The sequence below is a fragment of the Lonchura striata genome, chromosome 35 (genome assembly GCF_050655825.1).
Source record: "Lonchura striata isolate lonStrDom1 chromosome 35, ASM5065582v1, whole genome shotgun sequence".
NCBI classification, from domain to species: domain Eukaryota; kingdom Metazoa; phylum Chordata; class Aves; order Passeriformes; family Estrildidae; genus Lonchura; species Lonchura striata.
The window spans coordinates 3379790-3394210 of record NC_140737.1 but is presented as its reverse complement, the minus strand read 5'-3'; the positions used below and the strand labels follow the sequence as shown (position 1 = coordinate 3394210).

Here is a 14421-nt window from a genome sequence, read left to right as displayed (position 1 = left end):
TGGCACCAATTATATCTGCTACATATAACAGTATGGTAAATGTTGCTTTGTAGATAAAATGAAGCTTTAGTAGTAAAAAAGAAACTATGTATGTGTGTGTTGGGGGGGGGGATTTAAGGAATGAGATACTTGCTTCAAGGAACACGCAAATTCTCCAGAGAAGAGCAATTTATGGTTTTCTTATTAGAAGAAGCTGGATTCTTCATGCCTTGCTCAGACTTGAAGACCCCGTGGGGATTAAAGAAAACAGTTGACATACAACAGACAGAGTTTTTTGTTTCAAATAGAATGTATGCATAACCATGAAGGATATATGAATATGCAACAGTGTATTGTGATTCCTTCATTCACAAGGTACATTCCTCTTGGCTTAAGTGCCTCAGAGCATCTGAACCTCAGATATTCTTTCTTTTTTATTGTCTTGTAATTGTCCTAACTCTAAATTTTTATCACTCTAATTCTATTCCTATTTTTTCACCATTTTATTATTACTAAACTTTTAAAATTCTAAAAATCAAATGATTGGCATTTTTCACAAATTCCTATCAGGAGACAGAGAACCCATTCATCATTTCAATGGCATCATTTGATTACAAGCTGTCCTCGGAATAAGAACCAACCAGACAGCTCCAGCTCCTGACCTTCCTGCCGACCAAGCCACTAAAATGAGGAACACAACATTTCACCAGGGGATGGGATCAGATTATCTGTGAGCAGAAAAAGGAGGAGTTTGTGGAAAACTAAATCTCTCAAACTGATGTTGGCAAAGAGAAGGGGAAAGTCCTGAAAAAGATAAAAGAGTAAATAGGAGATCAGTTTATGTATTGGTCCAAACATGGAAAGGATGGGAATGGGACACGGTTTCCTGGCTACCCGGCAGACCAGGGGTTAAACGTTGGGTGTCTCCTGGATTTTCCCCGGAAAGGGCCCATCTCTGCACAGAGATACCTTTTTTCATTTGTAAATTAGGTCTTTCTTTCTCTGCCAACTGTGGTTTCTCCAGCCCCGGCTGCAGCCACTGGTCATTTAAAACTTGAAGATTTTTTTTCTAGAGGCACAACTGACTTGATGTATATTTTTCATAAGCACGAATTATTCCATAATATATATTACAATGGGGCTGCGGAGATGCCCCTGCAGATCCATGGGGATGCAGAGATCCCGCAGCTGGGAGCAGGGAGGCGTGGGGAAAGCTGCATTTAAGGCTCTGCACTGACTTCTCCTTCTCCTGCTCCGAGTCTTTGGAGTTTTCTGACAGAAATCTCTCCCCTGCCCCACCCACCCACAGGGCTTGGGGCAGGTTTCCCTTTAGGGGGGAAATCAAAGCGAAGCACTGATGCGCTAACGAGGGGCAGGAGAAGTGAGGCTCCTGGGCTTCCCGCAGAGGCGGAGGCACGGGAGGCGCAGGGCCGGGAAAGCCGTGGCGGGAGGCGCGGAGAAGTTTGTTTGTGTGGGCAGCTCAATCCCGGCTCGGCCCGGGCCCGTGCCGGGGCTGTGCCTCATCTCCGGCTTTCCCCTCACGCAGCCCGGGGGCGCCGAGAGCGCGGGGCGAGGCGGGGCCGTGCGCAGAGCCCGCCCCGAGCTCGCTGCCATTGGCCGCCGGTGCCGTCAGTCGCGGTTGCGGCGCGCTGATTGGTGGGAGCGGGGCGCGGCGCGGCCCCGGCGGCGGGCTGAGGGCGGCCGTGGCCGCGCAGCGCCGCCATTGGCCGAGCGGCTGTGCGGGCCCGGCAGCGGCGGCAGCGGCCGGAGCGCGGTGAGGCGGCGGCGGCGGAGCTCGGAGGCGGCCCCGGCGCAGGTGGGAGCCGCGCTGGGCTCTGCGGGGGCTCGGGGCTGGCTGCGGGCGGAGGGGGCGGCAGGGGGCTCCGGCGGCTCGCCGGTGCCGTGTCCGGCCCGTGCCGGCCCCGGGCCGAGGGCGCTGCGGGAGCGGCTGCCCGCGGTCTCCTTCCCGCCGGGGCCGGGCAGGAGCCACTGCCGGAGCAGCGCTGGCTCGGCCCGGCTGCTGTGGGTGGGACAGAGGGGCTGCCCCGCGGCCGGGAGCGGGCGGGGAAATTCCCGTCGCCGGAGGTTTGTGTGCCCGGGGGAGAGCGAGGAGTCCTGTCAAAGTGACTTTATTGCCGAGCAGGGGCAGAGGCCGTGGGGCATTTGCCGTGCGCTCTCTGCCGTGCTCGTAGTCCGCAGCCTCCTTTTTATCCTCATTTTCCCGGCCGCATCTCCCTCTGCCTTTGCCCACCGGCTGAGTTCCTTGGCAGGTTCCGACTTCCCGATGCGCCTGGAGCCTGTCCTCGTTAATGTGCACCCTCCTTTTGTAGAACAGCCGATATTCATGGCTCTGTTAAGTCTTTGTTCTTCTCCTCGAAGTTCGGGAATGTGGCGGGACTATGAGCAGCTGTCTGGGTCAATTTGTAACATTTATTGGGACTGATTTTTTCTCTCGTTACTTTCTTCTCTACAAGTGCCTGGCCCTATCTCCAGGCAGATTCACTCCTTGACTCTGTTTTGTCCATCCCGGGTCCTCTTTGGTTTTGGGATTATTCTCGGTGCCCTCATTCCCTGTCTTTTTGTAGCCGTTTGTGGATCAGGAGGCCTGGCTGGCACCTGCATCCCCTGGCTCAGCTGCTGGATGAGCTGCACTGCCAAGGTGTGGAGCATGGTAAAAAGATGAGAGTTGCTGCAGCACAGAAGAGGAGAAGCAGCATTCGTTTAACCCCTGGTGTGCCTGGGAGCCAGGAAAGTGTGTCCCATTCCCATGCTTTCCATGTTTGGAGCAATACATAAAGTGCTCTCCTATTTCCTTTGTTATCTTTTTTAGCAGTTTTCTCTTGTCATCTCTTTGCTAACATCAGTTTGAGACACTTAGTTTTCCACAAACTACTCCTTTTTCTGCTCACAGATAATCTGATCCCATCCCCTGGTGAAATGTTGTGTTCCTCATTTCATGGCTTGGTCGGCAGGAAGGTCAGGAGCTGGAGCTGTCTGGTTGATTCTTATTCCGAGGACAGCTTGTAATCTAATGATGCCTTAGAAATGATAAATGGTTTCTCTGCCTCCTGATATGAATTGGTTTGGGTTCTCAGGGGCTGGTCCATGGTGTTGTAGGACTTGGTCTGGTGGCCATTCAACTTTTCCCCATCTTTGGGTGCTTCCTCCAGCCGGGGCTGCATCAGTTGACTGCTTTTTTCTAATTACATCTTCAATATTTAAATTCCAGCTGATTTTACTGAACCTATTATAGCAAAACCCCCAGTGCTCTGATACACCCTGTACAGCACAGACAGTGACAGCAGATGTTGGAGTGGGCAGAGGGATGATCCCCCCCTTATTTTAGTGAAGTTTTCACAACATTCTCCATTTGCTGTTTCCCTTTGCAGCTTCAGCCATTTCTGTTTCAGAGTCAGAGACCCTCAACATGGGCTCTGCCTTCAGCTGTGCAGATTCCATCTGTGCAAGCAGGCAGAGCTTGGGGTGAGGGGCAGAGGGAATCAGCCAATTCCTGCCCCAGGCAAGAAGAGCCAGGTACATTGTCTCCACTTTGCCCTGACAGTGTTAATTTGCATTTCTGAAGCTCCTCTCTTGGCTGCCTGTTTATGAGTTAAGGGGTCACTTTTCAATCTCTTCTAGTTTTGGAAAATACAGCCAAGACGTGAACATCAAGGAACCCAGACCAAAATTTTGGTTCCTCGAAGAGCATCACAGAAACATACACGAAAAATTTACAAGGCAATTCACATTTTTCTCCTTCTCAGAATAAAAACTCATTCTCACATCTCTGATCCGAAGGTAACCGGCAATATAGAATTGGGAGTAATACAAAAAATACTCTTATGCCCTAAACTTTGCATTGAAACTGCAGGAAAAAGAAAAACTCCACCCATATGTTTAAGGGACCCTTCAGAGACGTTTTGAGATCATCATCCCTTTGGCCAGGACCCCTCCCTGGCTTTCCCTTTTCTCCCCTCCATGGGTGCCCTGCCATGTTCACTCCCCGAGGATCCCAGGGCACTCACTGATGAGATTTTCAGTGCTCTCTCCCTGCTGACTCTTCACAGACCCCCCTGATGTGTCACTCGTCTGTCTCCTGGTCACTCCCGGGTCCCCAATCAATCCCCGGTGCCGCCGCCAGCCAAGGGAGCCGATCACCCAAAGTGGGTGAGGCACCTTCAGCTGCACTCGCTGCCCGCCGCCCCGGAGGGTTGAAGGAATTCAGGATGAGCCCCAGGGTGTGCGGGAAAATTGACTTCAGAGGTTTCTGTCCACAAAGCTGACAGAGGAGTCCTGTGAAACTAATTTCATTCCTAAAAATGGGAGAGGCCAAGGGACATTCCCCATGGGATCTCTCCACTTGTTGGAGGACACAGCTTCCTTTTCATCCTAATTCTGGCCACATCTCCCTCTGCTTTCCCCATTGGCTGAAGTACTTGAGAGCTGCAGACTTCCCAATCCACCTATTACATACCCACCGTAATATGCTCCCCACTTTCATATAGCAAACGATATTCATGGCTCTGTTAAGGCTTTGTTGATCTTCTGGAAGTTCATTAATAGAGCAGGACCTTGGCTGAGCAGCAGTCTGTGTCATCAGTTGATAGCATTTTCTGAAACAGATGGCTTCTCCTGTCACTTCCTTACATAAAAGTTGTCTGGCCCTATCTCCGAGCAGATTCAGAGCATCTGTTTGTAAAGACACTTTCCTGTTGTTCCTTTCATGGGTCCCCCGTTTGTGGGACATCCCCCCTGGAGCTGGGTGTCCCCTCTGTGCTGCAGCCCCAGGGCTCGGGCCGAGCTCAGCCAATCAGAGCCCGCGGCGCTGATGACTCACCAGTTGCCAGGCAGACTCGCAGCTCCCCGCGTTCCCCACCTGGACCCACCTGCGCCCCCCCTCGGCCCCATGGCCCCGCGAGGGGAATTTGGGGAGGTGGGAGTGGGGCAGCGCCAAGGCCGGGCCCCCCCGCGCTGTCCTGGCGGGAGCGGCTGCAGTGGGGACCGAGTGCGGGCGGGAGCGGCCGAGAGCCCAGCGCTGCCCCAGCCCGACCTGCCCCAGCTCCATCCCTGCCCCTGCGCTGGGATGCTGTGGGTGTGGGGGGAAGAGGGAGCCGGCAGTGGGTGCTGGGCCTGGGGGCAGGAGGAGAAGGGAAGGAGAAGCAGGCTTGAGGAACAAAATGGTCAAACGGTGCAGGTGGCAGGAGAGGGTGGGATTGTGCAGGAGAAGGAGGAATAGCAGGAGGAAGAGGAGTGTGAGGAAGAGTAGAGACACAAGAGGAGGAGGAGCAGAAAGAGGAAGCAGCAGAAGGTTCCACCCCTCCCTGTGTCTGCAGCCTCCCCCCAGCCCCAGGAGTGCTGCTCCCCCCACATGCAGCAGGTGACTATGGAGGGGGATCCACAATTTTCACGGGGTGAATCTTGGTGTTTCTGAGCTTGCATGGGCTAAATGTTGGTGCTTTGGTTTTATGTGGCAGCTGAATCATTATGTTTTGGAGGAGGCTTTTGCTGAGCTGTGATGTTTAGGGAGTTTTTGATTTGTGTCTTGGAAGTTTGCAGGATTTTTGGGCTGAATCTTGGTGTTTTGGAGGTTCTTACAGACACAAGATTCCAAATGACTTCCTGAGATCAACTTGGCCAAGGAGGAACCTCCAGTCCAAGCAGCTCTCCTCTTGTTTTTTCCCCAAACCAGGATTTTTAATTACGTGGGCGTGGCTGGATGGAGGAGGAGGAAAAGCCCCGGAGATGCTGCAGGAGGAGGAGCTGCAAACCCAGCCCAGGGATCTGCAGGGAGGAAAGAGCCCCCCTGAGCCAGGAAGGCGGGCGGAGATCCAGGCGGAGCTCGGAGCTGGTGGAGAAGCCTCATGGCAGGGAGAAGCCCCACAAGTGCTTGGAATGTGGGAAGGGTTTCAGCCGGAGCTCAGGCCTGATCCAGCACCAGAGGATCCACACTGGGGAGAGGCCCTACGAGTGTGGGGAGTGTGGGAAGAGGTTTCGGACCAGATCCCATCTCCTCAGTCATGAGCGGAGTCACACAGAGGAGAGGCCCTACCGCTGCCCCGACTGCGGGAAGGGCTTCAACCGCAACTCCAGCCTCACCGTGCACCGGCGCATCCACACCGGGGAGAGGCCCTACGAGTGTGGGAAGTGTGGGAAGAGCTTCAAAGACAGATCTGGCCTGATCCAGCACCAGGTGATCCACGCTGGGCAACGGCCCTATGAGTGCTTGGATTGTGGGAAGAGCTTTGGTTGGAGCTCACACCTGAGAATACACCAGCGCATCCACACTGGGGAGAGGCCCTACGAGTGTCCCCAGTGTGGGAAGAGGTTTCGGACCAGCTCCAGTGTCCTCCTACATGAGCGGAGTCACACAGAGGAGAGGCCCTTCCACTGCCCCGACTGTGGGAAGGGCTTCAAGCGAAACTCCGACCTCACCGTGCACCGGCGCATCCACACCGGGGAGAGGCCCTACAAATGTGGGGAGTGTGGGAAGAGCTTCTCACAGTACTCAACCTTGACCCGGCACCAATGGAGGCACCAATAAAAGAAGCCCTGTGAGTGCTCAGAGTGAGGGAAGAGCTTGGAGTGAGGGAAGAGCGTGAGGGAAGAGCTTGGAGTGAGGGAAGAGAGTGAGGGAAGAGTTTGGTGTGAGGGAAGAGAGTGAGGGAAGAGCTTGGTGCGCTGCTGCAGCTCCATCCCCCATGGGAGGATCCGGGCTGGATGATCCCCAGTGACCCCCGTGGGGCAGAGCCCTGGTGTCCCTGTATGGGGAATAAAACAGAGAGTAAAGCAATGGAGCTGATAAAGGGGCCCGATATCTGAGGCCTGACTGAGCAGAAACTGTGGGAGACACAGACACAGTTTGTCTCCCTGGGCAAGAAGAGGGGACAGTGGGGGGTGACAGGGGTGTGACAGAGGGGATGAGGAGATGACAAAGGGACAGAGGGGACATCAGAGCCCTCCAGGGAGGGGAAAAAGGGGACCCTGGGAGGGCACTGGGGCCACCGCAGGAGGCCACAAGTGCTACCAGGTCCCTGACACCTCCTTTGTCCCCTCCCCAGGTGTCCCCGTACCAGCTGGAGTCACTGGTGAATGTGGTGGCCACCCTGTGTGTGGCAGCCACCGTGACCAGGTTACAGAGGGACGAGCAGCAGCTCATGTCCCCAGAGTCCCTGCACGTGAACCTGAGGAACTTCACCTGGAGTCTCGGTGAGACCCTGGAGCAGGGCGATGTCACCTCCCTGGGCCACCGTGGTGTCCCCTCCCTGGGCCAGGCCCTGGCCGTGCTTGGGGCCACCCCAGGGGCACCTGGGCCGATGTGAGAGCTGCGGGCTGGGCCTGGCAGGAGTTGGTGGTCAGGCTCGAGGACAGCCGGGCCCTGCTGGCCTGGGATGCCACCGAGCTCCGCGACGCCCGCTGGGACGTGGCCATCGCTGCCATCCGGGCCGGGGACCTGCAGAATGTGGCCACCCGCAGGAGGACAGCTGGGAGCAGCCTGGTGGCCACAGCCCAGCAGCTGAAGGTGGCCCTGGGCAGGGAAAAGAGGGCCTTGGCAGGGCCAGGCACAAGGCCCAGGTGGCTGTGGCCACCAACAAGGCCGTGGGAGAGGCCGTGGTGGCCAGCAGCCGAGCCATGGTGGCCACCAGAAGGGGACATTGGGCACAGGTGGCCCTGGGGCCGCTGGAGCGCTTGGTGGAAGAGTGTGAAGGAGGCAGGTGGTTCCCCGAGGAGCTGCAGCGCCGGCTCGGGGACATCGAGGCCATCCTGGAGGGGACAAAGACGGTGTCCCCTGATGTCCCTGAGGCCTTGGTGGCCAAAGTGGCCGAGTTTGAGCAGCCGTGGGATGTCAGTGCCTGCCTGGGCAAGGATCACCTGCTGGGGACACTTGGGGACATCCACGACCTCCTCTTGAGTCCCTGTGGTGGCTCCGGCGGCCCCGGTGGCCCCAGCAGGCGCGCACTGGCCCAGCGGTGCCAAAAAGCCGTGGAGGATCTCCCCAGGCTGCTGCAGCGATGGCACCGCTCTGATGCCATCAGGGACAGTGACATCCTGGTGGACAGCGCTGGCGTCACCAGTCCCCTCCTTGCGCGGGATTTGAGACCAATTTGGAGAATTTTCTGGGAATTTTCATGGGCATTGTCCCACATGCTGATGGGAGTTTCTGGGATGACGTTACCAGCCGCACCTGGGGACATTCTGAGAGCACTCAGAAGGCTTTTGCATTCCCCTGCTGCCTTTTGCATTTTTCTGCTGTTTCTATTGGGTTTGGCATTTCTCTATTGCCTTTTGCAGGTTCCTATTGACCCCCAGCATTTTGCTGAGGTGCTCATACTGATATTGATTATTGATAATTCCTTGCAGCTGCTCGCTGGCACAATAAAATCTCAGAGTTTGCATGGACAAGTCCAAGGCAGTGTGAGCTTTCTGCCAGGATTTGGGAATCCTTTACGAATCCAATTCTCACATCCCTGGGCCTCCCCGGTCCCGGCGCTGTTCCCGGGGGTCCCGTGGCTCTGGGGGATCAAAGGGGAGGGGGCGGAACCCCCGTGATGGGTGGGGGGCACAAAGGGGGGTCCGGGCCCGGTGCTCGGGGGGGTCGGGGGCACTGAAGGGGTGCGGGTGCGGTTTTTGGGGGGTCCCGGTGCTCGGTGAGGGGGGGTCAGTGCTCAGCAGCGGGGGCTGTCCAGGGACCCCCCCGGCCCCCCCAAATCCCAGCTGGGTGTGAAAAACAAAGTTCACTAAGGGATTACTAAACAAAGTTTAATCAGGGATAAAAAAGGGTTTTGGGGCTGGCCAAAGAACTCGCCCTCAACTTAACCCTTTGTTCTCCAGATCCGGTTCCACTGCAGGGCCACAAACACACTCCTGAGTTTTGACATTATTCAAACACTCCCGGGAGTTTTGGGTGTCCCAGGAACTCGTGTTTGGGTCTCACCTCTGACTTGTCTGCAGGACATTCTGTAGATTAAGTCAATATTTTTGATTTCTTCTCATGGTTCCACCCTGTTGTTTCAGGCCCCCTGATAAATTCATAAATTCTTCTGAGCTTTGTGTCACTGGTATCACCTGGTGGGGCTGGTCCACAGATGTGGGAAACACTGGAATTGTTTTACACCTGAGTCAGTCACACAAAAGCATTTTAACATTGCATAGTCTCTATTTCAATGTTTATTATTGATCTGTTTAATATTTATCTATTTTTAATATATTAAGGCATATGATACAATATCTGTTTATTACTCTAGCAGTAAATTTGTTATACGCTGCACACATAAGCGGATCAATTTTATTGTTCCAGGGAGCAGCTGCAAGGAATTATCAGTAATCCATATCAATATCAAGTACCACAGCAAAATCCTCGTGATCAATAACACCTGCAGAAGGCAATACAGAATTTCAAAAGCTGATTATTCTATTGTCATTTATAACCCGGCTCTGCTGCAAGGCACCGAGGGGCTCATTCAGCCCCTGACCCACCACCACCCCCATCAGTGTCCCCAGAGCGTCCTCAGAATGTCCCCAAGTGTCCCCAGTGACGTCACCCCAGGAATTCCCATCAGCATTTGGGACAATTGCAATGAAAATTCCGAGAAAATTCCCCGAATTCGTATAAAATCCCGCGTGGGGAGGGGAGAGGGGAGAAGTGACAGCAGCGATGTCCCTGATGATGTCACCGTCCCCGAGACGTCACAGCGGTGACATCGCTGTCCCTGCAGCAGCCTCGGGATGTCCTCTGTGAAAAATGCATATTTTATGGTTGGCTTTTGCAAGTATTAAATTGAATAGGACTTGTATTATGTTACATTGATTAGTAGTGCTGTATTAACATTTTAATGGTAGGGTAAATGTAGATTTGTGGTTAAAACGGAAACTCTGTGCATGGGAAGAAAGGAATGAGGTACTTGCACCGGGACAGCAGCCACAGGACACCGAAATCTTCCAGAGAAAAAGAATTTACAGCTTATTGTAAATGCAGGCGAGCCGGGGGGAAGAAATGACGATGCCTGACTCCAGCTCAGAAGGATGAATGGTTTCTTTATTAGAACTATACTAATATACATTAATATACTGTTTAAAGGAGACACTAAAACTACTAACCTGCTTTTTCTATTAATATACTGTTTAAAGGAGATACTAAAACTACAAACCTGCTTTTTCTATTAATATACTGTTTAAAGGAGACACTAAAATACAAACCTGCTTTTTCTATTAATATATTGTTTAAAGGAGATACTAAAACTACAAACCTGCTTTTTCTAACTCCCAAATCGAACTCCTCACAACTCGTGACCCTCTCTGAGATTCCAGCCCCAGATGGGTTGGATTGGCCCCAGGCTCAAACGATCCTCACCAGAACCCAACCCAGCAACCACCCCACAACAATTTGGGTAACAAATGGTTAAACAATTCTCCAAACACGTTCCACATGCTAAAACAAGGAGCAGAAACAGAAATTGTTTTCTCTTTCGTTTCCCTCTGTGCTCCTCTGTGGAAAATGCTGGGAGGCAGAGCAATGTGCTGCCACAAGCGCTCCCTGATTAAAGGAAATTCACTCTCCGTGCCCCGCTCAGCCCTGCGGGCGCCGCGGGATTGAGAAGAGGCTGCCACTGCTCCGGGCTCTGTGGCTGGACAGGATTGATGCATCATGCATGAGATCGATGAATATGCAACAGGCTGCTGCTTTTGGGTTATTCCTTGTTCAAGGCGTGGCTTTGGCAGCTCAGTGCCCGAACCATCCGGACGTCCGTAATCCCTCGCTTTTTATTGTCTTGTCACTGTCCTGACCTCATTGTCCACATTGTTATTGCTCTGATTTTATCGCTGGTTTTTAATAACTGTTTTATTACTAATAAACTTTTACAATTTGAAAAACCAACTGATTGGCATTTTTTGCAGTGCCCAAAAACATCCGGATGTCCGAAATTCTTCACTTTTTATTGTCTTGTCATCGTCCTGACCCTCATTGTCCAGATTCTTATTGCTCCAATTTAATTGCTATTTTTATAACTATTTTATTACTAATTAACTTTTTGAATCAGTAATTTTTTAACATTTTAAAAACCAGCTAGTGGCATTTTTCACGGTGCCCAAGAACTCCTGGATGTCCAAAATTCTTAATTTTTTATCGTCTCATGGTGTCCTCATCCTCATTGTCCACATTTTTATTACTCTGATATTATTTATTAGTTTATTTTTTTTTGTTACTATTGTATTTTTATTTTTATTTTTATTTTTAATAACTATTTTATTACTAATAAACTTTTAAAATTTAAAAAATAAGTGATTGTTATTTTCCACAGTGCCCAAAAACTCGCAGATGTCCGAAATTCTTTGTTTTTCATCGGCTTGTGGTGCCTGACACTTGCTGTCCACATTTTTATTACTCTGATTTTATTTTTAAATTTTATTTTATTTTTATTTTATTTTTTCTTATTTTTATTGTTTATATTTTTAATAACTATTTTATTACTAATAAACTTTTAACATTTCAGAAACAACTGATCAGTGTTTTCACAGTGCCCAAAAACTGCTGGATGTCTGAAATTCTTCATTTTTTATCATCTCGTGGTGTCCTGCCCCTCATTGTCCAAATTTTTATTAATCCTATTTTATTGCTATTTTTATACTTACTCTATTAATAATTAACTTGTTTGAATCAGTAATTTTTAAAAGATTTTAAAGAACCAGAACTGGCATTTTTCATGGTGCCCAAAAACATCCGGGCATCCAAAATTTTTTTCTTTTTATCGCCTCGTGGTGTCCTAAATGTCATTGTCCAGATTTTGATTACTCTGATTTTATTTTTTATTTTAATTTTATTTTTTATTATTTTAATATTTTCTTTTCTTTTTTTTAATAACTATTTTATTTCTAATAAATTTTTAAAATTTCAAGAACAACTGACTGGTGTTTTCACAGTGCCCAAAACTCCTGGATGTCCAAAATTCTTCATTTTTTATCTTCTTGTGGTGTCCTGACCCTCATTGTCCACGTTTTTATTGCTCCGATTTTATCGCTATTATAATTATTAATTTATTACTAATTAACTTGTTTAGCTATTAATTTATTACTAACTTGTGTAATAATTAATTTATTACTAATTAACTTGTGTAATCAGTGATTGGTTTGTGATTTTACAGACCCACGATCGGCGCTTTCAGAGCTCGCCGCGAGCGGGAAACGTTACACGGGAACGAGCTTTGGATCGATTCCTGTGTGATACTGATCAATAATCAATAATCAATAACTAATGCTGGATCGATTCCTGTGTGACACTGATCAATAATCAATAACGAATGCTGGATCGATTCCTGTGTGACATTGTTCAATAATCAATAATTAATAACTAATACTGGAACTATTAATTGTGATATTGATTAATTAATAATAAATAATTGACATTGGATTGATTTCTCTGTAGCATTGATTAATATTAAGTAATAATGAAGAGTGGATAAAAGTTTCTGTAATATCGAGTGATTAATATTTAATAGTTACTAATATCTAATAACATAGATTGATTCCTTTGTGATATTGATTAATAATTTATAATTTATATTGGATTATTTTATTTTTAACATTGATTAACACTATTGGATTTGTTACTTTGTAATATTAATAATTAATAATATAGGATTGATTTCCTTGTAATATTGATTAATAATAAATAAATAATATCATAGGATTAATTTATGTGTAATATTGATTCTTAATAATCAATAATTAATAATTAATATTGGATAGATTTCTTTGTAATATCGATTAATTAATACTTAATAATTGATAATAGATCAATTTCTTTTTAGTGTTGATTAATTAATAATCAATAGTTGATATTGGGTCTATTTATTTGCAATGCTAGTAATAATAAAGAATTAATAATTACTACTGAATTTATTTCTCTGCAATATTGATTAATTAATAATCAATAGTTGATATCAGATAAATTTATTTGTAATGGTTAGTAATAATCAAGTATCAATAATCAATAATCAATAATTAATATTGGATTGATTTATTTGTAATATTGTGAAAAATGCCGATTGAATGATGCGCAGCTATTGATTATTGATAACTCACTGATACTGATTATTGATGATTCACTGCTATTGGTTATTGATAACTCGTTGCTATTGCTCATTGGTAACTCCCTGCTATTGATTATTGATAAGTCCCTGCTATTGATTATTGATAACTCCCTGCTATTGATTATTGATGACTCACTGCTTCTGATTATTGATAGCTCTCTGCTATTGATTATTGATAATCTGCTATTGATTGTTGATAACTCTCTGCCATTGATTATTGATAACTCACTATTGATTATCGATAATCTGCTATTGACTATTGATAACTCACTGCTATTTATTATTGATAATCTGCTATTGATTATTGATAATCTGCTATTGGTCATTGATAACTCACTGCTATTGATTATTGATAACTCACTGCTGTTGATTATTGATAAGTAACTGCTGTTGATTATTGATAAGTAACTGCTGTTGATTATTGATAACTCACTGTTATTGAATTGGAGGTGGGGAGATGAAGGAACCCGGGGGGAGGAAACTCGTTTTTTTTCCTTTCCTCCCCCGTATTTTTCCCCCTTTTTTTGTCACTTTTTTTTCCCCCATTTTTTCCTCCTTTTTTTGCCCCTCTCTCTCCTGTGATAAAAGCGAAGATTTGATGAGAAATCGATAAAATGGGAAACGAAACTTTTCTAAAATTGCTTTTTAAAAAAAAAATCCAATGAACAATTGGAGCTGGGTAATTGGTTCTTTAATGACTTTAAATTTGTGCTTTGGGTTTTTTAATCAATGCTTTAAAAAAGAACCTTAAAATCCAAACCGGAACAAACTCCTCCAGTGCCACCAACCCCACCGGTGTCCCCAATGTCCCCAAATGTCTCCAAATGTTCCAAATCCCCACTCAGGACACTTCGGTTTGGGGGGTGGATGTCAACCCCCGTTTATTTTGGAAATATTTGGTGACACTGGGGACATTTGGGGACACTGGGGAAGTTTGGGGAGCTTGGGGACATTTGTGGTTGGGAACATTTTGGGGGGGGGTGGTTGGGGACATTTTTGGGGGTTTGGGGACATCAGAGCTGTCACATGAAGAGCCCCCCTGGAGTGAGAGAGGAGGGGACACCTGGGGACATTGGGGACACCTGGGACATGGGGACACGGAGATGAAGTGGGACACTGGGGACATCGGGGACACCGGTGTCATCTCCCCGCCGAGGGCCACAGGTGCAGGCTGAGCCCCCCGATGACGATGGCCACCAGGGCCATCCCCGCCATGTCCTCCACGCTGGGCCCGGTGGCACCTGTGGGGACATTGGGGACGCGTCACCGACACCCCTGGGTGGCACCGACACCCCCGGGTGGCACCAAGCCCGTCCTGGTGGCACCGGCCACCCCCCGATGTCCCCAGCTCTGCTCC

The 14421-nt window shown here is 48.6% G+C and overlaps 1 protein-coding gene across 1 annotated transcript; it reads left to right on the top strand.

Annotated features, from left to right (window-relative positions):
• Positions 1 to 5695: 5695 nt before the first annotated feature.
• On the top strand, positions 5696 to 13747 carry LOC146764267 (uncharacterized). Its single transcript, XM_085565331.1, has one exon. It carries the CDS (start codon positions 5696 to 5698, stop codon positions 6518 to 6520), a length of 825 nt encoding a protein of 274 aa, XP_085421457.1. The 3' UTR covers positions 6521 to 13747.
• Positions 13748 to 14421: the final 674 nt, after the last annotated feature.

Excerpts from the sequence above, each read along its gene's own strand:
- LOC146764267 (XM_085565331.1), top strand. The coding sequence starts at position 5,696 with ATGGAGGAGGAGGAAAAGCCCCGGAGATGCTGCAGGAGGAGGAGCTGC.